Consider the following 26145-nt stretch of genomic DNA (forward strand, 5'->3'; position numbering starts at 1 on the left):
AGTAGGAATTAAACAATGAAATGCATGTTTATTTATTTTAAATAACTAGTTTATTTTGCTAACTAATATTATTTTATAAAATTAAAAGGATAACATATCTGAGAATATTACTTAATATTTGTATATTCTATGAAGTGTAAATAATTTTATATATCCAATTACTTAAGCTTTAAGTTACACATGAAATACATAAATTATAGCACATTATTTTTAGTTTTCTTAGTTTAAACTTGTCAACCCTGGCAACTCTTATGCGTAACCTATCCTATTTCTGAGCAAAAGTGTGCCGCTTCTCTTCGTTACAACTCCCAAGCTTTCAAGACACCTGTGAGAAAGTGAGAAAGCTTGGCGAGCATGGCTTTCGCTTTTGCCACCGCCGATTGTAAACAAACGCCCAGCCGAAATCGAGAAGAGTAAATAAACAATCGAGAAGAGGCCAAAATAAAATAGAATCAAAATCAAATTGAGGAAGCGCGTCAAGAACGCCAGAAATGTGGCAAGTGATGCGTTGCTTGAACACAGCATCCTAGGAATCGCAGACACTCTGCCCCCAACCCCAAAATGCTCTCGCATCGGAGAATCTCTCTGGGGGATTTGGGGGGTAAAAGAGAGCATAAACACGAGTCCAAATCGAGAGTTGAGTTGAGCTCGGCAATTTCATTTGGATTTTGCCTTTTCAGCCGCTGCTGCTGATTTTTGCGATTGCTGCCCGCTGCTGGCTGCCTTTGGAAATTTCGCTTCAGTTACGCGGCGGTCGACGCAAAGTGCAAACGTGCGAAATTTCCTCGTCATTTATTCGCCTCAGCGACAAAAACAGCGCAACGTGGACATGTCCACGATGCTGCCACACAAATAGGAAAACAAGGAAAGGCAAGAAGAAAGGAAAATACTACGACACACACACACGCGCGCAGAAACGGCAAACAAATATTGAAAATTCTAAGGAAAAGCGCCCGGGGAAATGGGGCACGAACGAAGGTGTGTTGGTACTCTAGCTGCTGTCCGTGTGCATATTAATTATTCAAATTAATTGCAAGACATTTTCAACAAGTCTATATATACACGCATATATATATGTACATTCACCAAGTGTTGCATCTTAAATGAGTGTAAAAAATAATCGACGGAAAGTCGAGGGATGCCAGCTGAAAACAAATTAAACCAAATGAATTTTCCCGAGAAACATTAAAATTTAAGTGTCACAGTCGGTGGCTCCTTGGCAGTTTCCCGAGTTTTCCGTGCTTGCCGAGCTTCCCAGTTCCTGTTATTATATCATCCTGTGCATAAGTGGAGTGCTTTTGTTGCTAATTTGCTACGTTTCGTTGTTGGTGGTCGTGAGTGGTAGTTGTGTGCTCAATTCGTATCTTTACGAGGCATATAATTATGATATGCCAGCCATTCGAATGGGAAAATAAGTATATACTATATGGCACCATTCATTTATAGAATGGCTTGTTAAATGCGTGTATCAGTTCAACGAGGTCCTTTTCAATGGTTCTTGGAACTTAGAAAGGTTTGATTGTGTTGTGACTGTGCGTATATTGCTAAGTATAATATACATAATAATATAATTACGTTAAAAATACAAATTTTGACACCATACTTAAATATATATTATTAAATGTATCTCAGCTTAGAACTGTTTTATGAATTAATCTGAGAATGTGTACATCTAGTTAATCCTCCTTACTGAGTGCCAGCTGTACCATTGTCCTGGCACGCTTCAATGCAAATGTTTGTCTGCGCCCGCGCCCGTTAATATTTATTTGCTCCTTTGGGCGGGCGGATAACGCACTCCCCACTCCCACTCCCACTTCTGAGTCCACCATCTCCACTTGAGCTAGAAAAACAAACAGAAACACATTCGAGTTGTTCCCTGGCCTTGGTGTTTATATGGCCGGTGCGTTAGGCTCAATAAACTGGAACCATTATCGCATCTACACGCTTCTCTAGAGATTCATACAAGCCCAATTTCGATTTAACGTGTTCCAATTTAAGTTAAGCAGAAGAAATACTGTAAGTTCTAAATATATCTGAAAATCTTTTCAGAACTTTATTCATTTCATTTCGAAAGACTGAAAGAGCCTTAAAAATATGGGTTCATTTCTATAATACCAGCTATAATACATGCAGATCCTTAATATTATAAATCCACTTTAACATCCTTCCTCTAAAATGATAATATTTTCGCGCCGTGTATAGGATTTTCTTGGGCTCCCCCACCAGGGGAATTTGAACTTGGCGTGCCATCATCGGCGCATCTCGTTCTCGCTTTCGCTCCCGGCTTGGAATTATTATCACCTTGCTAATTATCTATCGATGATAATGCTGATGCCATGCAATGCCCCCTCTCTATCGCTCCCCATAGCCCCGTCTCGTTCGGTTTTCTTATCAGACACGCAAAGAGCCCGCGACTTTTGCGTCGACTGTGACTATTTGCATTTCGCTTCGTTCTGTGTTTGTTTCACATGAATCTAAGAATTCGAATTCTAATAATATTCCAACAAATAAACATGTGAGTACGGGTGGCACAGCCTCTAAAAAAAGAAAAAAAACAACCGATAACCGAGGGGGATGGTAATAAAAAAAAACACATGAATCAAACAGATTTCAACTAACTTCTTATTTGGTCATTTAAATTTCAAACTGGAGAAGTTTGAATATCATAATTCATTTCGGTTTCCGAAATAGATCTTAGTGTTGCATTTTTTTTTTCCCAAGCATAGTAGTCAATGAGCAACATTTAAAATTAACAAATACACACAATTTTTTTTTTGGCGCAATTAATGAACTCAAATTTGTTTGGTTTTTTCGGCAATGAGCCGCTGATATTTATTGATCAATTTAAAATCTAAAAATATTTCCAAAATACTTACATATTATTTGGGTAACGAATTTTTGCGAAATTGTTTTAGAATCATTTTCAGTTGGTTCTAAAATATATGTGTCTATATTGGTAATCACAAATTTTGAATTATTGTTACTGCTATTTATGCTAATCCATTAAAGATCAACATTTAGATTCCAAATATATATTTCTTTAAAATCGAATACGTTTTATATTTTTTTGTTATTTCCTTACAATTTTAAGTAAAAATCTATAATTTCGCTGACAACATCTGCACGCTTGGCACAACTTTAGTAACCGTCACAATGAAAGGAAATCACCTTGGCCCTGGGGCCGTCTAACGGTAACGGGAAAATCGCTTATCAAACCTCAAACCACCAACCCCCACCCCGCACCACACCACACCACCTGAGTTGGCCCAAACCTCCCCCTTCAGGTAGTTTTCTCGCACAGCCTTGACAATGACAACGAGCGAAGATATGGGCGCTAAATGGGCGCGCTCGAAGCGTAGAAAGAGTGCAGAAGGGGCAGAGTAGTGGGAGAAAGGGGGCGGAAGGTGGGGGTTGGGGGCTATATTGGAGAGTGCGGCCGTTACAACAAACAAACAAAGGAAACAAACAAACTGGGCAACAAATGGCGGGCAAGGGCGGGGTAGTAAGACTATGCCGGGTCGAGTGCTTTGGTTCATGGCTTACACTCACACACGTTTCAGCCGCTCACTTTCTCTCTCTCACTCTGCTGCCATCTCGCTCTGCAGCGCTCTGGCCTTGTCTTTCTCTATACATTCGTTTACACTGAAGAAAACATGTACTTACATTCTGTATTACAAAATATTGAAGTGAGGTAATAAGTTCTTTTCAGAACACAAAATACTTAAAATTCATATTTTACATTTAAGAAATTTAAAAAAAAAAATATGCAATTTTATTACATTAAAATAGAGCTAGACGTTACTTATTAACCATACAATTTAGTTGATTTAAAGAAAACTATTTACTTTAAAATTATAAAAAAATCTTTTAATGTATAATAAAAGCTATATGTTAAAGGTTAAATAGGTGTTACTGAAAGCATTTTAACTGCTATTAACAGGAATTAATGTTAATTCTTCCAGTATTTAGTTATGCATTTATTCATTTATTTCAATTATTTTCCCCAGTGCCAAACGGGTTTTGAGTTGTTTTTGCGCTGGCTACTAGGTCTCAGTTTGAGTTTGGGCTTGGTTATGGGTATATTGGTATGGGTTTGGGTTCGGGTTGGGGCTCTTTATGGGGTTTTGTGTCTGGGTCTGAGACTGCGACTGCGACTACCACGACTGGGACTGGAACTGGGATTGGGAGTGGAAGGGGAGGGGGTCTCTGGCATCGTCGGCGGCTTTGGCAGTCAGTTGGCCAAGTCAGTTGCTCTTTTGGCTTAACAAACTCAGAACGTGCCGCGGCGACGATGGCGGAGACATCGAATTGCAGCGCATAGAATAAAATAGACAGCAGGAGCTGAAATCGAGGCAAGCGAACGAGCTAGAGTTGGGCTTAGTCATCATGTCCAAGCGGCATCCGTCGGATGCAAGGCGCTGAAAAGGTTCTCAAATTCACGACTAGTGTGTATTTGCCGGATAAATTATTAAGTGATATTCGCTTGGCATCGCCGCTTGTTGCTGTTGTTGTTATGTAAATGGAGAATGTATCTCTTGGATACCATAACGTATATTAATATCGAAATGTGTGTACGTGTTTTTAGCCTTGACTTTAGGCCTCTGCGCGCTGCGTCATCTGAGTGTGCTGGTGCTCCAATTTCGGCTATTTCTCGCCGATGGTATCTTTCTTTCTGGGCCAAAAGCACTTGAGGATTATGGAGCGGCGGAGCGGAGGAGCAGCCTCCGTGCTTCGCCAGCAGATGCCAGGAAAGGCACTTCAATTGAAATTCAAAGCGCACTCGGCTCCCCATCTGCGACTTTTGACTGATACACCTACTTAAAAACAACAACGCACATCCAGAAAAGCGGAGAAAAAGCGCCGAGATACAAATTTTTAGAAAGTTGCCTGGCAGCCGAGTGTCTCGTTTTGTTGTTCTTCTTTCACAATTTCTTCGTCGCTTCTTATAATTTCTCTCTCCCTTTCTTTCGCCGCTTCTCATGGCATTTCTTTCATGGCCAGCACACATATTTGCCGTCATGATTTTTTAATTATTTTTTAATGGCTCACACACACTCACACACACACACACACTCCATAAATGGGTCACAAACAGGCAGGGCACTTCAAAATAATTGGTAGGAATTCAAATCGCCCCGCGCAAGTTTCCCAGGGCGATCTTATCTTTCTAGTTTTTCTCATCGCATTTAGCAACCAGTTTTTTACGTATATAAATATAATGACAGTGTACATATGGCCAATCGAGGCATAAGTAATGGCCATTGAATCGGGAAATCGACTGCCGTATTATTTATGGCCCCATTGTCTCAGTGATGCACGTTTGCCATGACCTAACTTACTAATCTCCACACACACAGTCTGTTATCCTGTGAATTAGAAGTCTTTGTTAATTGTTGTTCCGAATTAAAGGGAGTATTCAAATTTGATACGAAATTCGTGACGAACGTATTCGAAATATTTCTCAAAAGTTCAAATATTTCAAGTTGCTAAGTAAAGGGCATTTATTGTGAAACTTGTAATGGCTTTATGTGTAATCCTTCTTCACTATCCTTGCAGTTAGTTTCCATGATCCAGAGGCGGCGTGGTGTGGTGGCAAATCTGGTGCATATACCTCATCTGGACACGTAGAGCCGTGACCGACTGCAATCCTTGAACCGCAAAACCGACTCCGAACCGCAGTCGAAACAGAAGGCAGCCAGAGCAGTGTAAGGATAACGGTGGCAGGAGCAAGCAGCATTAAACTTGCGTTCGTCCTTGGCATTTGCAATAACAAGCGAAGGGGCTGAAGGCGGGAAGCCCCGAGAAATCACTGCAAGCGAAGCGGAAAAGAGGAATTTTATTGGATTCGAGGACGGGACAGGACAGGGAGCTCCGTGAGCGAGGGGATTCCCGCACCACTGCAATCCTGGCCCAACGCAACCACAGCACCTCCAACGGCAGCAGCGCAGCCAGCGTCGGCAGCGTTCCCGTTATCATGGAGGGTCCTGAAGTCACATTCCTTTTCCAATTCGGCAGCGTGCGCGATGCGGTCTGTGTGCCCGCCAGCTCGCTGACCCTCAAGACGCTCAAGGATTTGGCCTGCGATTTCATCAACACAAAGGTGAGGCCAGGGGTGAACCATTTCAACTTACATCTGGATTCAATCACAAGTTTCAAGGACATGCATAATATTTGAGGGAGTATTAAGAGTTGGTTGTTGGTTACTGCTCAAAGGCATAATGTATCCTTTGGTCTTAGAACGCTACCAAAGAATTAGTAAGCCCCTAAAACAGCAAAGTAGGTAAAGGAGGTCAACATCTGAAGACATTTAGTTAATTATGCAAGGACCTTCCAGTAAACATGTCAATTGTAGAATATTTGAAAGGAAGTCAAATGGCGGGCAGGTCAACATTCTGTGCATTTGGGCCATAAGTTACAGTGGTTTAATGCAGAGAAAAAACAGAAATATAAACTTGAATGAAATAACTATCTTAATGAAATTAAGACCTCTTAACTTGGAAGTTGAGGAAACACAAAAGTATTTCTCCAATACGCTTTTAGTAATTTTTCCACCAACTACCAGAATGAAGTCATTGCACACTGTATTTCTAGCAGACAAGTGAAAAGGTCGGATTAATCCTATGTATGTGTGCACAATAATTGCTTTATTTCATTAAGTAAGTCCAAGTTACATAGGCATGTACTCGTTTCCGCATGGCCCGTTCACCACCCCCTTTCCCCTTCCCCGTGACGCAGTTACCCATGGCCAATTCAATTAACCAGGCCGCAACTGGTGGCGTTCCTAAGTTCCATAACCATCCATTGCCAACGACAGCTGCTCCGGGCACGACTCCTTCCGTTCCCAGCTGGCAATCCAGCTCCAAATGCGTACAACTTTTATCCAGACGAGGGGAAGAAGTAGTGAATGGTTAATTTGGTTTGGACAGGATCTAAGACCCATGGACCTTTAATTGTGCCTTGCATATGTGTACATGTATCCGCCATGACTGGCAGTAGATTTTATCAATTAACTCCAGAAAAGCTGGCATTTCATCAAGTCACACAATGGTTCATGGGCTTCCGTGAATATTCCCATCACCATAATCATCCCACAATTTAGCTTCCTTCTAGGCTCACCATCTATTGCATATTTATTGTATTATTAGCCATGGGTCATTAATTTTTTTCTAATTTGTAAGGGTATTTGCAACTGTGTAGATATAAAGCAAACAAAGCACCAATGTTCATATCAATTGAAATCAATACGAAATTTTGTGCATATGGCAGGCTGGATCTTATCGGGCAATCAATTAAGATACGAATATGATATGATAATGGTTCGGCCAATGCAAAAATAAGCGTTAAACGAACCCGAACATCACAAATGTTCAATGCCCATGTCATTGCCATTGCCACAATCACTTTTCCAACCGTATTCGTAGTGCTCACAGCTCACATCCTGGTGGCTCATTTCAGATCCCGGACAGCGGACTCACGTACCTCTCGGAACGCATTCTCCTCTTCGTCCATGACTACAGCACACCGAATGTGCTGCACATCATCAACTCGGCAGCGGAGGTGGTGGACGAGACCCTCGTGGAAATCGTGCTGACCGCCAGTCGTAAGTAGCCAGGGATCGGGATTTCACCCACTTCAATGGGGGAAACATTCGTCGATGGACAGCACTCATTCAATTCATGAACTTGCAAAGGGCATGGTTGAGATAAATGTGTCGAAGCTATGACAAGACATTTTAAATCGCAACAGATATAGTAAAAAATTTAGCTTTATTCGATCCATCTGTGATTATTTAAGTGTATCAAGACTGTAACTACAAAGTTATTCTAAACAAAGTTAAAAATTAATTACTATTACTTACGATACTCAATGCTTAACAACCATTAGAGAAATCCATTCCAAAGTTATATTTCTATATTTATAAAGATTATAGAGCTACATTTTCATCTCTATCATATTCACTTTTGTAATCTAGCTCTCAAGGCGTACTCATATGGTGAACCCAATTTTAAAGTATCTTTTTCTCGCCCACACTGCAGCCATCCTGTATCCGACCTCCGAGATGCCGACCCTCAAACCGCACAGCCTGAATGTGCATTCCTACAAGGGACCGACCTTCTGTGATTTCTGCGGCGAGATGCTGTTTGGTCTGGTGCGCCAGGGCCTCAAGTGCGACGGTATGTGTGATATCAATGGGGGTTCCGAGCTATTCGACTAATCTCCAAACGTGTCCTTGCATTCCGTCCACAGGATGCGGCCAGAACTATCACAAGCGGTGCGTGGTGAAAATCCCGAACAACTGCAACCGCTCCAATGACGCCACCTCGAGGCGCTCCTTTGCGCTCCAGGCGCCCCGCAGTCCGTCCGGCAGCTCCCAGCAGTCGCTCGTCTCCACGGAGGACTCGACCGGACGGAACGACTCGAGCAGCTCACTGGTAAAGCGCATGTCGGACCTTATGAATGATATTATAAAGCATTGACAGCCAGACAGGACCTTTCCTATTCGCTATCATAAGCATATGCAGTATGTGTGAGTGAGAGTGTGTGTGAATGAGTGTGCGTGAGTGTGTGTGTGTCCTTTAAGGGTGTTGGTAGTTCATAGTTTCCGCCTGTCCTCACTGCGCGTATTTCAAATTGTACTTAACGTGGCTCACACTTTTAATTTGTATTATTTTCACGCTTTTCTAATAAACTTTTTATACTGCGCACATTAAATGCTTTATTAACTATTTAGAACACTCGTAGGGGGTTTTGAAAAATGCACTTAATTATAACTGGGGTAGCACTCAAACTGTCTGAAGTCAGGAAAATTAAGTATACAGTTTAAAAAGTCACTTTTATTAAAAAGTAACGCCGTTCTCCGATTTCTTGCGTTCTGATAGATAAAGAGCAACAACAAACCTTTTTATTTAAACATTTCTTTCTTTATAAACGAGCATAATTTCCCAAAAACACTGAAGCCATTTCCACCATCCTTTTGCCTACCATTTCCTCGAAATCCTTCCAAAAGAAATCCTGGAATGAGGTTTCAAGAGAAGCCGGCCAAATTATGAAAATTAGTTTTGGCCAATTAACGCTATTAAAGAAGCCCTGCCCACAGGGAATACCCTATTTGCTAATTAAGTAACCTGCCTTCCACAATTCCCAGAATATTCCCGGTCGCCATCAAAGGACTCATTCGTCGGGCAGCCGGAATGGACTGATGGTGCTCCGTATTCCGCACACATTCATGGTGCACACGTACGGCATACCCACGGTGTGCCAGCTGTGCAAGAAGCTGCTCAAAGGACTCTTCAAGCAGGGCCTCCAGTGCCGGGACTGCCAGTACAATACGCACAAGAAGTGCATGGACAAGGTGCCCCACGATTGCACGGGTGAGGCCCAACTGAGCCAGCTGCAGATCCAGGCCGGCGCCAAGGAGCGGGACAACTTCTTCCGCGAGGAGTTCGACGACAGTGACGGCGACGACGGATCCGAGTATGGCAAGTACAAGTCGGCCATGTCGAGCGGTGTCAATCTGGTGGCCGGAAGACCCAGAGAACCACCGAAGGCCCTCACAAATGCCCACAACTCGCCGCCCGAGCTGGTCAACGGAGGACTGGTCGATGATTCCAGCGTTAGTGGTGGTGAGACCAGCAAGTCCAGTAGCGACGGCCAGTCGGAGCAGTCGCAGTCCTCCACCTCCTCCTCGCCCAGTACCAATATCCCGCTGATGAGGATCGTCCAGTCGGTTAAGCACACCAAGAAACGCGGTGGGCAGGCCCTCAAGGAGGGCTGGCTGGTGCACTACACCTCGCTGGACAAGGCAGTGAAACGCTACTACTGGCGACTGGACTCCAAGACCATCACACTGTTCGTCTCGGAACAGGGTAGCAAGTACCACAAGGAGCTGCCGCTGGCGGAGCTCCTGTCTATCGAAAGCCACCTCGGAGATCCACGGCCGGAGTGCAACTACTGCTTCGAGCTGCGCCTACCCAATCTCAGCTACTTCGTCGGACAGGATCCGCAGGTGGGCGCCAAGGAGGAGCAGGCCGTCAGATTACCTCCGCCGGACAGTGGAATTGGCAGTGACATAGCCAAGAGCTGGGAGACCAGCATCCGGCAGGCCTTCATGCACGTCACCAATACGCGTAGGTACTCCGAATATGTTTGTAAACGGCGCATCAGCACGCTTTGTTTCCTTTCCAGAATGCTGCGAATCGGAGGAGCAGGTCCAGGACATGGGCCAGCTGTACCAGATCTTTCCGGACGAGGTGCTCGGTTCCGGGCAGTTTGGTGTGGTCTACGGCGGCGTGCACAAGAAGACGCAGCGCGAGGTGGCCATCAAGGTGATCGACAAGCTGCGCTTCCCCACCAAACAGGAGGCGCAGCTGAAGAACGAGGTGGCCATCCTGCAGAACATCTCGCACTGCGGCGTCGTCAATCTGGAGCGCATGTTCGAGACTCCGGAGCGGATCTTCGTGGTGATGGAGAAGCTCAAGGGCGACATGCTGGAGATGATCCTGTCGCATGCGAGGGGCCGCCTGAGTGAGCGGGTGACCAAGTTCCTGATCACCCAGATTCTGATTGCCCTCAAGTACCTGCATTCTCAAAATATCGTCCACTGCGATCTGAAGCCGGAAAACGTGCTGCTCTCCTCGGACGCCGAGTTCCCGCAGGTGAAGCTCTGCGACTTTGGCTACGCCCGGATCATCGGCGAGAAGTCCTTCCGGCGCTCGGTGGTTGGCACTCCGGCCTACCTGGCACCGGAGGTGCTCCGAAACAAGGGCTACAATCGATCTCTGGACATGTGGAGCGTGGGCGTCATCATCTACGTGAGCCTGAGCGGCACATTCCCCTTCAACGAGGAGGAGGACATCAACGACCAGATCCAGAACGCGGCCTTCATGTATCCCCCAAATCCCTGGAAGGAGATCTCCTCCAATGGTGAGTGTAGAGTTTAAGCACGAAGTTCAAGTCCAGGTTCATCAATAGATCCCTTCTGTTTTCCCCCAGCCATCGACCTGATCAACAACCTGCTGCAGGTGAAGCAGCGCAAGCGGTACACGGTGGACAAGAGTCTGCTGCACTACTGGCTGCAGGACAAGCAGACGTACCGCGATCTCCGGAACCTGGAGACCCAGGTGGGTGCTGGCCGGTACCTGACCCACGAGGCGGATGACCTGCGCTGGGACTGCGCGGGCGACATGTGACCTGGCTGTGAACCCGAGGCGATTCTCGAGAGCACCTCCGAGTTAATCAGCTGCAGCGCCTCCACCACCACCGAAAGCTATCGTCGATCTCCGGCGGACTGCGCCGGCTGCCATCGGCTGTCGGATTGCGGGAACTCACCCAAGTCGGAGGCCATGAGTGACAGGGCGCTGAAATGGATGCGGTTCCACCTCTGCCGGCACATCAAATAGCAGTACAACCTTATTGCCTAGCCCATAAGTTTATCCTATCTCTCTAACTCGCTTCTCGATTGATATCCGCTAAACGAACGAACTCTTCTTACCACTTACCACTTACAACTTACAACTCTGTGTGCTAAATTTTTCTCTAGAATCAAAATTAGTCGATAGCTTTAATTTGTTAACCACCTAAAGGCAACTCTTATGAATAATACACAAATACTTAATATACATATGTGAAAATAAAACCCAGACGTAACTGCGAAGCTCAGATTAGTACCAATGGCCATAAGTTAAAGGAAGAACCCAAAAACCAAACGAATGGCAGAGAAATATAGCTGAATAAACAACGCTTGACAATTAAGAGATGCCGCTTTTACTTACAGTCGCGGACAAATAAATAGGTAGCATTGTCATATTTGGGGTTAATTTGAAAATTTATAATTCATTTTGTTAGCTTTTTTGGTTATATTAAATATTAATTTATATAGTATTGCTTAGTATTCTTTCTGATTCTAATATTTTCAAATTAGATCATGCTAATTGGTGTTGTTCTTTTGTAGTTCGAAATGTAGATATATATGTAGATATTTATTACATATATAGTAAACAAGCGTATCTTCATATTTTGAATATAGTTTTCCAACCATGACTGTTTTGTCACCGCTAGTGGAAGTGTCTTCAACTTAAGGTGCTCCATAAGATCACTGGCCTGCAACGGTGGACCCCTTTCTCGTCTGAATTTTCAATGCTTTCCAACAGTTCTTGTTCAGCATTTCAGCTCGAAAGATGCAATATTTTGTAGCCCAGTGCTTTATAATGCTTATTCTTGCCGGGATTAGCCAGCAGGGTGATGACTTTAGCACGCCCAGTGCCGCCTGGTTGGAATATCAGCGGGAGAGATTCGGTATGAGCAGTAATCCCTTCCTGTTTGGGTCCACCAAGGCACCAATAGCCCAAAATGTAGAGGTGGTGACCCCGAAAGTGGAGACCACATCCAGGAAACATTCCTCCAGCTCGAACGAAAACGCAAGTCAGGAATCCGAGGAGGAAGAGGAGTCCACGGAGCCACCAAACGAAGACGAAGAAATTGGGGTGCCCAGTGTTCAAGGATTCTTCAAGTTTCTGAAGAACATGCAGAAAACTTGGATCAAGAAATCGACTCTGACTTTTGGAAAGAAAATAAAGCTGCTTCAAAACCTGCGAGACAATCTTATAAAATTAATAGGTTAGTTTATAAGTTTTAAGATCATATATGTATTATTATATTTTACCTTCTGATTTTGTAGAGCAACAGTTCGCGGTTCTTTGGCAGCCACCAGAGCGAAGAAGGAGACGTCGACGTGGTATTTTGGATGACTCGGAAATAGACTTTCCGCCTGAGGCGGCAATCATGAGCATCAACTTCTTGACATTCGCCGTTTTCCTCATTAAGCTCGTTATGGTACGTTGTAATTTATATTATGATATTTATATTTATAATTAATTTTCTAATATTGCAGCAAGTGGTTAAAATTGTGAAAAGCAAACATGTTACCTTTTCTGGTTTCACCTTTTCACCAGAAGCTGCAAGACGTCCATAAAGTATTACCACTGTTTAAGTAGTTTAGATTTTAAGAATATTCTTTTACAATGAAAAACAAATTTTCATGAAACAAAAATAATATTGTAGAATTCAAAATAAGTAGTCTGCTATTTAAAACAATAATTTATTAATCTTTCTCGTGTTTACTAGATCTAAATTTAAATTATATGAGTTAGTTAGAGATATTCAAAGGTTAGTAAATGTTTCAATATTAAATGCTGTCGGAACCAATTTTCAAAATTTGAACTATCGATTCTTATCGACTATTCGATTTTGGCTGGTATCGGCTTTTATATCACTCCGCTTTTGTCCATGACATGTCATCTGTTTTATTTTCCACACGTGCAACATTTGAATTGTTTCTAAAAGCCAGAAAGATTCAAATATAGCGCAGTAACAATGGAAGATAAAATTATAATTGAATCCGTATGCGATCACAAAAGAGACGAGCTCATCCCCACCATATGTAAGTTAACTAGTTTAGCCATCAATCAGGAATATATAAAATCTCATTTTGCATCCATAGTGAAATTCCAGAATGGATCTCTTCTGGGCAACGCAGATTTCAGCATGGTGGAGAGCGCCGTGGATGGCAAAAAGCATGCCTTAGTATGGGCTGGTGACCAGGTGTACACGGGCGAGGTGAAGGATAGCGAGGAAGTAGACACCTACGTTTGCATAAGGAACAAATTAACCAACAAAGTTAAAATCGTGCCAGTGCAAGAGGCATTGATGTACAATCATGTTTACAAGACACTGGAGCGACAGAAGAAAACGGGTCCCACGATGAGCCGGGAGCACGCCAACAAGAAGCTGCTCAAGGAGTTTGGAGGGCGCAAGGCATCCCGCTTCGTGGACAACCGAGAACAGATGATGGTCAACGTGGAGGTGATGCGTCAGGATCTGGACGAAACGGTGAATTCGACCATGCTCGACGAAGACGAAGAGGGCGGCAACCTGGCTGATGTGAGCATCAACAATGAGGAGTACCTGGCCAGCATTGTGCCCGAGTTCAACAAGGAGGCGACCAAAGTGGACGAAGTCTACGCTGTGGAAAGTTTGATCCCGAGCTCTCTGCTCGAACGACTCGAGGAGGAGGCCAAGGTGGTGTTCTCCACGCCTGTGCAGACTCTACCGTATGTAGTTTGGTAAAAACAGTAGCATTTAAATGTTAAAATACCTTTCATTGCAGCATTAAATCGGAATACCTCAAGTCATGTTTGGCCAAAATTCAGGAAAAGCCCGTTTCATCCAAGCGGGACTTCTTGCACATTAAACTTATCATCTACATGGACGCCTTGCAGTCGCTAATTTCCCTTCGTTCGCGCCAAATGCAGAAGGCTGAGCTCTCTGGTATCACGGAGAAGATCGAGAATGATATACGCCATCGTTTTGCGGATCCCAATGTGGCAAAGAAGGGAACTCGCACCAATTTCAGCAGTGAGAAGGCACTGACACACTTTATTGTGATGGCCCTGCTCCTCAGTGAGAAGTTCGAAGTGGACATCAATGTCCTCTCCCGTGCGTTGGCCACCACCAAGGCTCGGATCAAGCAGTACGCCCACATTGTGAACGCTCTGCCAAAATCGAATTCGGACATCCTTAGCCTGCGCCTGCCCAGCAAGGTTCCGGCTCTAAAGGCGGGCCGCCGTTTCCAGCGCAAAAAGTAGGAGTATCTTCAAGGACATCGCGCCCGCCATCGATTTAACAAACCCTGGCGGTCCAATTACATTTATTGTAGCCAGATACTTCTGGTTTTGTTATTTTGGGCCATGCCAGAATAATAATATTATTCTAAACGATGTTAGGTTTAGTAAATGGTACATATTCAATGTAATCGTTTAGCTGAATAAGAGAATGACCATTAAAGATTAATTTTAACGATTGCCTGGAATTTTAAATCGATTTTAGACCAATGGCCTATAGCTGCCATGGAAACTAAAAATATTTCCACGACCCAAAGTGATGACCCATTGAAAACAGGCTTGAATGATTAACTTATTATGCTACGGTAAACGTTACATGTTTATACACTTTTTATTTGCTTTTTTAGATTGAAAATAAAGAATAACATTAGGCGAGTACATTGGCAACGAATAGTTGCTTGCTAATTGCTCGGAAACGACGACAATGTTTTCAAGTGCTCCATAATAAATTTTGTTATTGCAGCAGGATGGATGGCCGATCAAAAAGTATTTGTTTGTGGGCGTGTATGTGTGTACGACGGCAATCTTGTTAGTCCCTCCCCCTTTTAAGTCATCCTCCTCGCGAATTGCGCCAGTCCTGTAATTCCTCCACTCTAGACAGCCAGTCCGAAGACCGAAACGATGCAGTACATGGTCTTGTTCTCCCAGCGCACTGTGCAGGATCCGTCGGTGTCGTTGTTCCAGTAGCAGGAGCTGGCGGTGTGGAGTCCAGCACCGTTCTTTTGCATGATCATGGCGGTCACAATGTACTTGTAGGGCTTCTGCTCCTTGGTGAGCACCGTCAGGCAGTTCTCCACCACCTGGCCGGTCCAGTTGTTCACCTTGTCGTGCTGGTAGGCGTTACCGCCGATGGTCGTCTCGATGGCCTCTTTAATCGTCTTGCTCACGTCGTCCACAATGAACTGGCTTTCTTCGCGTGAGTCATCCATGTTCGCAGCTTTGATTTGCTTCTAATGGCAGCTGGTCCAAAAAGTTTACGTACTGAGCTCTACTTAGTATTGTTGTCGTTGTAAATGTGCGCGCGTTTTTGGGCTCGTCGGCGGCGTTCGAACAGCCGAAATAATATATATCGGGATTCTATTTTCCTAAGGGATGCGGAAAGCAAAGTTTGTTTTTAATTTGGCAGTATTTTCAGGGCACCTTGATCTGGTCAGACTGTGTCGCAATTTAACCGGAGAAACGGTTACATCATGGGTCATTTTTAGCGTCTTCACACTAGAGATTTCAAGAAAAAAAACAGTTGTGTTTTATTCAAAACAAAGGTTTCGCTATCAACATTTTCCAAAACAATTAATCAAGGAGACTAGAATTAGATAAAGTACTTGCAAAAGGAACCAAAGCAAGTTAAAACCAATTATAACCATAATGGCAGTGGAAACACACGTAAATATTGAAATTAATCGATAGAAAACAGTGCTGAAAACAGCGGGAAAATTAAACTTTTAATCGCTGGATTATTTCGACTGCAAGCCACGGTCACTCTGGCAGAATCAACATAACGGACGCGTTCGCGGCGCAATAAAAACGGAAAATAATTAAATTATTCCATAACTTTTCTGCGACACCACGGAAAAACATCCAGGCATATCAAGGCCGACAAATATCGCTATTAAATAGCACAGCTGAAAGCGATTCGTGCAGCACGTCGTTGAATTGAATTAAATTCGTTATGGGAAAGTGCCTTGGTGTGTGTGTGCGTGCGTATAATTAAGCAAAAGTATTAAGCAAATCGAAGGCGCACATTTCGCAATACACGCTGCGAAATAATCGGGTGATAATTGTCGCAGCTGCAGGCGCACTTCCTTCTCCATCTCCTGCTTTCTTCGTTTTTGTCTCTGTGGATACGTGCTACTACTTTTGCAGCTGCTGTTCAGCTATTTAGCGCGAGTGTGTGCGTGCGCTCCGCTGCTGCTGCTGCTGTTGTCGTTTTTGTTGGCTCACCTCTCGTTAACCACCTTGAATGCGAGTGAACGAGCGAGAGGGGGTGAGAAGAGTGCAAAGTTGATGCCCGCGAGTGTGCGCGTGTGTGTGACAACAAATTGAGTGCGACTGTGTGCGTGCGGCATTAGTCACTCTGTTTAACTTTTAACTGTTTTGGTCCACCCTAAAAAGGCAAAGACAAAAAAACCCACTAAGCCAGCTTTGCGGATCGGTTTTTTTTTTTTGAATCGAAACGAATCGGATCGGAACGAATCGGAAATCACCAAAAGGTTAGTTACCCGCAATTGATATTTAACCATCACCCTGACAACTTTGCTTTTGCAAACATACATATGTACATCACTCCACTATTCTCATCAAAGTTTTGCTCAAGCTACTTACTTAATTGAAATTCCAGTCAAGGTCGCATTTGTTAATTAATTAAATGTTTGCCCGGTTAACTGCTAGTATATGTATATACTTGGCGACTACACAATAGTTATTGTACAATTCAAAAAGTATTGCATAAACCGATATGCTACGTTTGTTCCGTCTGTTTACTCAAGCCTCAAGCGATAAGCGGCGAGTACAGTGACATTTATGGATAGGAAACCCATTTTCTGTTTTGACTGCATAATCGGCACCATACGAAACTAAAAACACAGTCATTGCATTTAACGAATAACTAGAATTATTACAGAACAGCTGCAAAATGGTCACCCCTGTTCACTAAATACACTCTTATTGTACAATATAACGAGTCGTACATGGACACTTTTTCTCTCTGTGTTGCTCTGCGCGAAGCTTCTTCTTTAACCATTAATAAAATAGAAAACCGAAGGAGTTTCGTTTTCGTTTTGTCACTTTCGGACGCAGCAGGTGGTGCATTTGCGCTTACCTCACTTTCCAGCTGACTGACTTTCGGTCGATCCTCACATGATGGCCATAACCATACACCATATGCCATTCCAGCACCCTTTTACTCTACGCCAGTGTCCAGTGATAAAAACCCTTCGCAGAGCAATCTTCAAATGACAAAAACAGGAAATGTATATCACGCAATGTATATACACATATATATAAATATTACACAATCTTTTAGAGAAATGCAATCTTATGACATGCCAAGAAATAAAGCGCTTTAATAGGCTTACTTAAATCGGACACACCGTTTCGTTATGATAATGGCAGATGATATCATAAACCAGTCATAGTAACAATTTGACGGAACAGGTATCAGAATATTCATGTTTATTATACACCCAAGGGTATCAGTTATACGACTAAATCTGATTCTACACGCAAATGGCACAAAAGATCCTCTTAATAGGCCTTTCAAAGTGCATTGTTTTTTAAGCACTGAAATGGGCGGCAAGTGTTTTGCATTTGCACTCAGTACTCGATACACATTGGAGTGCTCAGAAATGTGGGCGTGTTCGAAAGTACTGATGTGAGCTTTCAGCTCTGATTGTGTTCAACTTTGACCCACATTCGCCAAGTGTCCCGCCATGAAACGCACGAGTGGATTGCGGGCGTAGGAGATGGAGGAGGAGCATCCACATTTCAGTGATGGATTTCATCTGCTGCTCCCCATATATTTTACATGCAAACGTGCAATTTTCAGACCGCATTGTTTGTCTAGAATTTGTGGGCTTAGCACAAAACTACATTGTATATATGCAGTGTGTCTATCAATAGTTGTGTGTATGCAAATACGCTTTTAGAACGAACTGCACGAGCTGGAATGGAACGACAGGGAGAACGAAAAGTACAAAAACTACATCATACATCATACATACATACATACTACATCATACATACATACATATATGATGGACAGGAAAACGTGCTGACAATGTGGTATGGTGCTGCGGATTTTGCAAAGTATTATTTCACCTATTTCATACTTATTCATTCCGCTTTTGCATAGCAAATAAAAATTTAGTAGGAAGAATTGTGAAGACTATGCAAAATCTTGGGTTAAGTAAGTGAAACCCGTTTTTGCATTTGTGCTTTTGCCTGTTTTTCGCTTTTTCCGGTCTCCCTTATACGAATTTCAGATCTTTTCTGGCTTAGAGCGCCAAATTTGCCGATCAAATATTTGCTAGCTTGTATCTGCGTGTGGAGATTGTTGTCGCACCAGATTCAAGCTGTATCCACAAGCGCGCTCATTAAGTTTTAACCCCTCGATGATAAAGAGCACTTTCGACGAACGAGACTGCCTTTTAAAGATCGCCAGAGCTCAATAAACCTTAACCTCAAAGAATTGAACAAAGCATGGCTCTGTTTTGCCATCATTGCCCATCTTTGTCGCACTTGATGTAAATTGAATGATTTCGACTGCGTTGTTCTCTCCGTAATTTGCTTAATTGCATGAACGCATTGCGGGCACGTTCTTTCCGATTCTGATTCTGCTATATTATTGGGCAGGTTTTAAAGCGCTTAAAAAACAACTAGTGACACCAGCGAAGGAAGCCAAAAGTTGGGCGTGTTTTTATACTCGTTACTCGTAGAGTTGACACCAGCGAAGGAAGCCAAGAGTTGGACGTGTTTTTATACTCGTTACTCGTAGAGTTGAAGGGTATACTAGATTCGTTGAAAAGTATGTAACAGGCAGAAGGAAGCGTTTCCGACCATATGTATATATATTCTTGATCAGGATCTGTCCGTATGAATGTCGAGAACTCAGGAACTTTAAAAGCTAGAAAGTTGAGATTTAGCATACAGATTCTGGAAACATAGAGACGCAGCGCAAGTTTGTTGACCCATGTTGCCACGCCCACACACAAAACTGTCACGCCCACACTTTTGAAAGATGTGTTGATATTTTTTCACATTTTTTTAGTCTTGTAAATTTCGGATATCTGATAGTCGGGAAACTCGACTTGATCATTCTCTCTTGTTTTAGTTAAGTTCATTTAACTTGTAATGTATGGCATTAAATTCAATTGATTTCGGCGTTACGTCCGAGCATTGCCTTCGTTTTATTTTGTTCATCTGATGGGGGAGCTTTTATTGCCGCTGCTCCCATTTGCTATTTTTACGCTACACCTCAAGAAATGAATGTTATTTAATATTTATTTCACTTTATGTATATTTGCTTTACAATGCGCACTTCTTTTAACGTGTAAACTGAATCGAGCGACATTACAAATTACTGCTGACATTTTATAGTTTTTTAAAAAGGAATTCCAGAGGACAGGAACGTGGAATGATTCAAAAAGAAATGATTTCTATGGATTTCAAAGGTGACAAGCTAAACAACTTTCTTCTATTACGCTATATAAACATATACATATGTATATGGCTGGTGCTATATCGTTTTTGCTGTGTACTCCAATCGAGAGATCCGAATCATTCAGAGGTTAATGCTTTTCATGGAGCGCTCAAGTGGCGCAAGTCGGAGACGACTAATGGAGCACTTGTAGCTCTTTGTGATGTGATTGTGGTCTAGTTTTTATTTGGCCATTGAAAATAAAAGCATTCAAGGTCGTCGCGCCTGTTTTTTTTTTTTTTTTTTTGAAGGCATCGCGAACGATAATGTCAAAGTATCTACAATTTCTAGTATGAACAATCGATGCCAAAAGGAAATTGGTATCGTGGAAAGAGAAATTAAAAGCGGAGCATGGAAATTGCTCTTTCAAACGCAATCCAGTTCAATTAATATCACTCGTCTTTGAACAAATCAGCTCCACACCCCACACCCTCAATATATATAATTATTTATATATATATATGTACATATATGCCTGAGATCGATGTGTTTGTCACTTTCTTTTGTTCTGCTTTCCTCCGACTTCCATTGTTCGTGAGACTTTGCTCGGAACGTGCGGTCAAGCTTGAGGATGATGTGGTCCACCATGTCGGTAAAGTAAAAGTTGTCCCAAACCCAAGTGTCTCGCATCACAGAGCGCACATTGCCCACACATTCTGTCAACCAGCGACTGAATCATCCATCCATCGGAAAATCACTGGAAATCAGTTACATGAAAAGCCTCGCTTGGAAATACTCAAAACCCCCAATTAGCAAGCATTTTCACAGACTTCATTCTCATCTTGGGTCGAATGAAGGGAGAGGGAGTCGCTGTGCAAACCGGTTAGCATCGACTGCTCTTGAGCTTGAACCGTACAGAAAAGAAGTAGCTTTTTATTACACACTTCCGAATTCAAGTTTTCGATAGATCAAGGAAAGAACTCTAATCGAACCTTTTAGAAATCAAGAAACAGTTCATCTTAGGAACACCATACAAGGTTGCTTCGACCAGTTCGTCCAATTTAAAATAGAGATTTTAGCCAAATTGTTCTTCTAACCGATGTGGTATAAACTAGTTTCTGACTTGTTGCCTTATTTGCCTTCTAGTATGCGTGATCCTAATTAGCTGCAACTCAAGTTTAATTCGCTTAAGTGGCCTGATAATGGGTGTAATGTGGAGCAGCTAATATAAACGTTCACTGTCATCATTTAGATTTACCCCCGCCAGCGATTAGGGTGATTATTTGATCAATTTTACTGACGCCACGCGGAAAATGGGAAAAGGAAAGCGTGTTTGCCATTGTAAATGGACTATTTGCTCTTCAATTTCTGCACATGTGCCCATACAAAGCGAATAGTAAGCGAAATGATTAAATTGGCATTCAGTGGAAGGAACCCCAACCAACTGGGAGTGGGTGGAATTCGGGCGGTGGGCGGTTGGCCATCTCTCTTTCTCCCATCATCACCTTCTGAAGGTGATTTTAATTAGATTGTAAACGTCAGGTTTGTTCTACGTTTAAGCGTTGAAAACGTCACAGTTTTAGCCAGTCAGTTGGTTGGTTTTTTGTGCAACAAGTTATTCAATGATGGGCGAAATGATCAGACAGACATTTCACAGATTTGGCTATATATTCAAATAGTTTGTTTTTGTGTTTATTTTACTAAAAGGAAAGGTCTTCTCTATAAATGACATGGAAAATTTGCATGAATTTCTCATGCAGCGATCATTTGGTATGATTTTTTGTTTACGATTGCGAATGAAAGAGTTTGAAAGTTTCCAAAATATCTAAAAAATCTTCTTTTGCGCACATATTCGTACCATCCGTTAAAATATTGTTCAGATTCTTTATTTGATCATTGACTTTGAATGAATGTGAATTTGAAATTTAAAACACAATCTTTTGTTTGATTTAAATTTAATAAATTAAATTTGATAAATTTACTTATAACTATTTAACGGCTTGTGTTTCTTAGATCTTTTTTGCCTTAGAAGTGCTAATATTTGAACAATTTCCTTTCAGCGGAAACCACTTTTCACATTTGTGAAGACACAAGTGCTTACAAATATTTGCGAACTGTTTCGTGTTCGCCGAACCAATAAACCTATAATACATATGTGATTCCGGGCCATATGCTTAAACATATTTACCACTAAATATACACGCCCGTCCTCAAAGAGGCGGAAAATTGTTTACCACGTCGCCATCTCCTCCCATCTATTTCGTCATTTTATTTCCGCGTATTGGGGGCTTCTGGGAATTCTCCGTGTGACGCAAAATATGCATATGCGAATTGGTTTAGTTTATCAAATGAGACGCGCGCCGCCCCTTTGGTCGCTCAACACTTTTTGCGACTTAAAATTGTTTAAAAAATTGTTTTGTTTACGCAAACCATTTCGTTGTTCTCGCGAGAGGCGACATTGGATGTGCTCTTATCACTGGCCATTGTGCATGTGTTTTGCCCTGCTCCCGATTATCCCACTTGTGGCTGGCACACAATTCAGCTGCGCTTCCAGATCGGCTTGGTTCGGTTTGGTCCCACCATGTGCCGGGCACCGGGAGCAACCCAACAAACAACAATAACTCGAAAACGTTTCAATTCGTCGCCATTGATATCACTTTTGTGCACAAATAGACATTTAGATGAGGAAAAAACCAAAGTAATTAGCAGCAGATAAGCGCATTTGTGGATGCTAACGATGACGTAAATGTTCGAGAAACCCCTGCGAAATCAACAAGTTCTATATTTATTCCTTGGCTTCTTTGGCCAATTGCATCGTAAACACAAAGCACTAACCTGTCGATTGATTGTTTCCACTTATTGATATTAAACGACTTCGCCAGCGATTGATAGCTGAAAATCATCGCTCTAATCAATGGAGCTTTTATGGTTAATTACTAGCGTGAGTCATTGTATTCCCTTATAATAATCATAAAATCCATTTTGTTTATCAGTAAATGAAGCGAACGTATTTTATCACAAGTCTTCATTGCTGCAAATCCACTTGAATCAAGTACTTTAGCTAACTCAAATCTTATCTGGCATTGTAAATCAATAAGCAAATCTTAATGTTTATTATAAAGGCAGGGTGGCGTGACCTTCAGATAAAGTAAAAGTACAATTTTATGCTCTTGCCTTACTAGTAAGAAATTCCTTTTACAATTTTGTTATATTATCAGCCGAATCATTCATAAGTGAACTCTTTGAAATGACATTTGAATTCCTTGACACATGTATACAATTTTTTTCGGACTGTTCTGCTCACAGAAACCCAGCAAACTTGTTAGTATTTCGTATTTGTTTCGTTTTTGAAATTTTGAGTAGAAGAAAAACGCCACGGAAAGGCTGAATCTCACATTGGTGGGGTGCGAGTCAACAATTTCGAAGCAGCACTCCACGAAAATTCACTTGTCGTGAGTGTCGCTTATCTGGCACAAATATTTGCGATAACAACACCGACTGATTTTGCATGTTTAATTTGAGAACGCCATTATGGTGAATGCCGCTCTGCTCTTCTGTTCCGTTCACGAAGTTAATTGAATACCCTTTTGGGCGAATCTTCAATTGCAGATAGCATGACCATTCCATCGAGACCGGCGCCCGCTCCGCCCGGATCACGTGGCCAGAGCGCCGCGGCTGGTGCGAATGCCAGCCTGGAGCAGCTGCGTCTCCAGCTGCAGCAGCAGCACCTGCAGCAACAGCAAGCGACCGGCGGTGGACTCCAGAAGCTGACCATCAAGCTGCCGCCACCGCCCAAGGGTCCGCTGCAGTCGCAGCACAAGCGGACCGCCGTCAGCAACAATAACAACGGCAGCCTCTTCGACGAGCCAACGGGCGGCACGAGCATCACGCGGAAGTTTCCACAGGCACGCTACACGCCGGCCACCAACTGGGACGACGATCCATTTGGTGGCGGGAGCAACGGAAATGATCGCTTCAAGAAGATGCCACCGCCGCGACCGCCGCCGCCCAAGGTGCTGGTCAATGGGCAGAACATGGCCAAGTCCAACTCCTCGATGGCATCTGCGGTCACTGGCGGCACTGGCAGACTCATGTCGAACATTTTCCATCGCAAGAAGTCGACGTCCACGGCATCCGCCACTGCTACCAAGGCCGCAGCGGAAAATCGTGTCTACGGCCTGAGCAGCGGCAATGCCGGTGCAGCACCAGGCAACAACAGCAGCTGCAGTGCATCGTCGGCGGCCTTTAGCAATGTGGATTGGAATGCAGCGTGGAACACGGCCACCACTACCACAACCACCACCTCGAGCAGTAGCCACAGCTCCCATTATGCCTCGCAGCAGACGGCCGATGCGCAGCTCATCAGCTTCGATTCGCCGCCTTCGTCGCCCACCTTTACCCAGAAGTCCAACAGCGACTGCGTCAGCGTGGACAGCTTCAGTTCGGACAGCAACTTTAGTTCGCCCAACAATGGCAGCGTTTCGCAGCCGGAGAGCGGATTCGAGGACGATTATCATCGATCACGACCCTCCACACAGAGCCCGCTGGATCCGTGGGAGACGGTGGATAGCGTTGGACTCGCGGGAGTCGATAGCTTTGGCTCCGCCCCAGTGCGTCAGGCGTACCAAGTGCAGTCGCGCAGCTCGGACAATCCGCTGTGCAATGGCAAGAGTCTGTTGCCGCCCACTCAATCGCTTACCATGCCCACCATCATCAAGCCCAAGATATCGCAAAAGCCAAAGGCTCCGAAACCACCGCCATTTATTGGAGGCCATTTGCCGTCGGGTTACAGCATATCATCAGGTTACGCAGGATCGGAGACATCGCCGCCGATGCCCAAAGGACCACCACCACCGCCGCCGCCATCGAGCGGAGGAATCTCACTGCTGGACGTGATCAACGGCAAAGTAGATGCGCTAGCGCTCAGCAACGGATGCCAGGGCTACATGGAGGAGGAAGTGATTCCTTACGCCGTTGCTCTTTATGATTTCGATGGCATTGAGCCGGGCGATCTTAGTTTTAGAGTAAGTTCATGACACTCTCATATAATTTAATTAATTTATGATGATTTTTGTAGGAAGGCGAGAAAATCTATCTGTTGGATCATCCCACGCCGGAGTGGTTGCGCGGACGCACGCGTTCCGGATGTGAGGGCATTTTTCCAATCAACTACGTGGACATCAAGGTGCCATTAGGGGCCACTGGTGGCGTTGCTGCAGCTCCAACTGCTAGTGCTGCAGCAACATCACCCAGCCCGTCACAACAGCAACTGCCGACGGCGCTTTGTTTGTATAATTTTCCGGGAGAAGTCGAAGGAGATCTCGCCTTGCAGGTAATTATCATTGAAGCAGCGTCTTTTTGACAATTTGTAATCAACTTTTCATCCCGTAGGAGAACGAATTGGTCACAGTGCTTTATAGGATTAACGAGGACTGGCTGTACGGCGAGGTGGCGGGTCGTCAGGGACAGTTTCCGGCCAACTTCCTGGACCAGGTGCCCGCCAATCTGCCTACGTTGTAACCATAATTAGATCGTTATCTATTAATTGTATACCCGAAACAATGTCGATAAGCGAGTAGATGTCGAGCGAACTGAATCATATACACACACATATATAAAATTGCATTTTTACTATATTCTTTTCGAAAAATCTTGTGAATCGAGCATATAGTCTAAGACAACTAGCTTGTAAGCGAAAAATCGAAAAATGTTTTATATGGGTGCACTGGAAACATGCCCATCCTCTCCTACCCGCTTATACACGGGATCGATTTATTGATTTTATGTTCAAGCCGCGAATGGAACTGTTTTGTTAACTGAATAATTCTATGTGTATGTATTAGAAATGATTTGCTGATCCTTAAAGTATTCGCCCAGCCCCATAGACCCCAACCCAATAGAGCAGGCAAAAAAATAGTGTATATAAGTTAAAATGTACGTGATTTCTATTAATGTTTAATTATTTAAATTGAGTTTAGTTAGACGCTTAGTTAGGCACATTTACAGATTTCAATTTACGCTGCAAGCCGTTTGTTTATGTATGTATTAATAATTTTTTCAAGTGCTTGGGCAGATCATCTCCGAGTGTGAAGATGAATGGTTATTTATTTGTCCCTTGCAGAGTGCTACTCTCACAATTCGTAGGACTTATCTTATCGCTAATAAAATATATCAGGATATCCTAGCAGTGAAGAATGTAAACCGAAATAAATGAAGATGATCACAACAATCCAGTTGGTTGCCTATGTGTTACATTTCAATGTGGTGTTCCATTTCCACACTCGATTCCATTCGAACATCTCAGCATACGTGGAACACATCGGGAAACTTTTC

At 43.3% G+C, this 26145-nt stretch overlaps 5 protein-coding genes across 7 annotated transcripts; 4 read left to right on the forward strand and 1 right to left on the reverse strand.

Annotated features, from left to right (window-relative positions):
* The first annotated feature begins 749 nt into the window (after positions 1–749).
* LOC6616622 (serine/threonine-protein kinase D3) lies at positions 750–11653 on the forward strand. Its single transcript, XM_002040938.2, has 8 exons — positions 750–978; positions 5557–6100; positions 7456–7600; positions 8037–8174; positions 8248–8432; positions 9146–10127; positions 10186–10923; positions 10993–11653. The coding sequence occupies exons 2-8, from the start codon at positions 5975–5977 to the stop codon at positions 11187–11189; spliced, it is 2511 nt and encodes an 836-aa protein (XP_002040974.1). The 5' UTR covers positions 750–978; positions 5557–5974; the 3' UTR covers positions 11190–11653.
* Positions 11654–11829: 176 nt separating this feature from the next.
* On the forward strand, positions 11830–13181 carry LOC6616617. 2 transcript variants are annotated; one of them, XM_032721123.1, is made up of 3 exons: positions 11830–12615; positions 12677–12831; positions 12890–13181. In XM_032721123.1, the coding sequence occupies exons 1-3, from the start codon at positions 12177–12179 to the stop codon at positions 12968–12970; spliced, it is 675 nt and encodes a 224-aa protein (XP_032577014.1). In that variant the 5' UTR covers positions 11830–12176; the 3' UTR covers positions 12971–13181. The 2 variants fall into 2 exon arrangements, with proteins under 2 accessions (XP_032577014.1, XP_002040975.1); XM_002040939.2 differs by having other exon boundaries at positions 12677–12972.
* A 98-nt stretch (positions 13182–13279) lies between these two features.
* Positions 13280–14857, forward strand: LOC6616618. Its single transcript, XM_002040940.2, has 3 exons — positions 13280–13438; positions 13499–14108; positions 14165–14857. The coding sequence occupies exons 1-3, from the start codon at positions 13372–13374 to the stop codon at positions 14640–14642; spliced, it is 1155 nt and encodes a 384-aa protein (XP_002040976.1). The 5' UTR covers positions 13280–13371; the 3' UTR covers positions 14643–14857.
* A 108-nt stretch (positions 14858–14965) lies between these two features.
* LOC6616619 (dynein light chain Tctex-type) lies at positions 14966–15820 on the reverse strand. The gene has a single exon (XM_002040941.2). It carries the CDS (start codon positions 15605–15607, stop codon positions 15272–15274), a length of 336 nt encoding a protein of 111 aa, XP_002040977.1. The 5' UTR covers positions 15608–15820; the 3' UTR covers positions 14966–15271.
* Positions 15821–15871: 51 nt separating this feature from the next.
* LOC6616620 (trinucleotide repeat-containing gene 18 protein) lies at positions 15872–26041 on the forward strand. 2 transcript variants are annotated; one of them, XM_032721121.1, is made up of 4 exons: positions 15872–16888; positions 23422–24836; positions 24890–25144; positions 25204–26041. In XM_032721121.1, exons 2-4 carry the CDS (start codon positions 23427–23429, stop codon positions 25330–25332), a joined length of 1794 nt encoding a protein of 597 aa, XP_032577012.1. In that variant the 5' UTR covers positions 15872–16888; positions 23422–23426; the 3' UTR covers positions 25333–26041. The 2 variants fall into 2 exon arrangements, with proteins under 2 accessions (XP_032577012.1, XP_032577013.1); XM_032721122.1 differs by lacking the exon at positions 15872–16888 and adding an exon at positions 23108–23346.
* The last annotated feature ends 104 nt before the right edge of the window (positions 26042–26145 follow it).

This window comes from Drosophila sechellia, chromosome 3R (genome assembly GCF_004382195.2).
Source record: "Drosophila sechellia strain sech25 chromosome 3R, ASM438219v1, whole genome shotgun sequence".
Classification (NCBI taxonomy): Eukaryota; Metazoa; Arthropoda; class Insecta; order Diptera; family Drosophilidae; genus Drosophila; species Drosophila sechellia.

Bases quoted from the DNA above. Each gene is read 5' to 3' on its own strand.
- LOC6616622 (XM_002040938.2), top strand. From the start codon at position 5,975: ATGGAGGGTCCTGAAGTCACATTCCTTTTCCAATTCGGCAGCGTGCGC. The intron at 6,101-7,455 runs GTGAGGCCAGGG...GGCTCATTTCAG, and splicing joins GCGATTTCATCAACACAAAG to ATCCCGGACAGCGGACTCAC. The intron at 7,601-8,036 runs GTAAGTAGCCAG...CCCACACTGCAG, and splicing joins AATCGTGCTGACCGCCAGTC to CCATCCTGTATCCGACCTCC.
- LOC6616617 (XM_032721123.1), top strand. From the start codon at position 12,177: ATGCAATATTTTGTAGCCCAGTGCTTTATAATGCTTATTCTTGCCGGG. The intron at 12,616-12,676 runs GTTAGTTTATAA...CTGATTTTGTAG, and splicing joins CAATCTTATAAAATTAATAG to AGCAACAGTTCGCGGTTCTT. The intron at 12,832-12,889 runs GTACGTTGTAAT...CTAATATTGCAG, and splicing joins TCCTCATTAAGCTCGTTATG to CAAGTGGTTAAAATTGTGAA.
- LOC6616618 (XM_002040940.2), top strand. From the start codon at position 13,372: ATGGAAGATAAAATTATAATTGAATCCGTATGCGATCACAAAAGAGAC. The intron at 13,439-13,498 runs GTAAGTTAACTA...TTGCATCCATAG, and splicing joins CGAGCTCATCCCCACCATAT to TGAAATTCCAGAATGGATCT. The intron at 14,109-14,164 runs GTATGTAGTTTG...CTTTCATTGCAG, and splicing joins ACGCCTGTGCAGACTCTACC to CATTAAATCGGAATACCTCA.
- LOC6616619 (XM_002040941.2), bottom strand. From the start codon at position 15,607: ATGGATGACTCACGCGAAGAAAGCCAGTTCATTGTGGACGACGTGAGC.
- LOC6616620 (XM_032721121.1), top strand. From the start codon at position 23,427: ATGACCATTCCATCGAGACCGGCGCCCGCTCCGCCCGGATCACGTGGC. The intron at 24,837-24,889 runs GTAAGTTCATGA...TGATTTTTGTAG, and splicing joins CGGGCGATCTTAGTTTTAGA to GAAGGCGAGAAAATCTATCT. The intron at 25,145-25,203 runs GTAATTATCATT...TTCATCCCGTAG, and splicing joins AAGGAGATCTCGCCTTGCAG to GAGAACGAATTGGTCACAGT.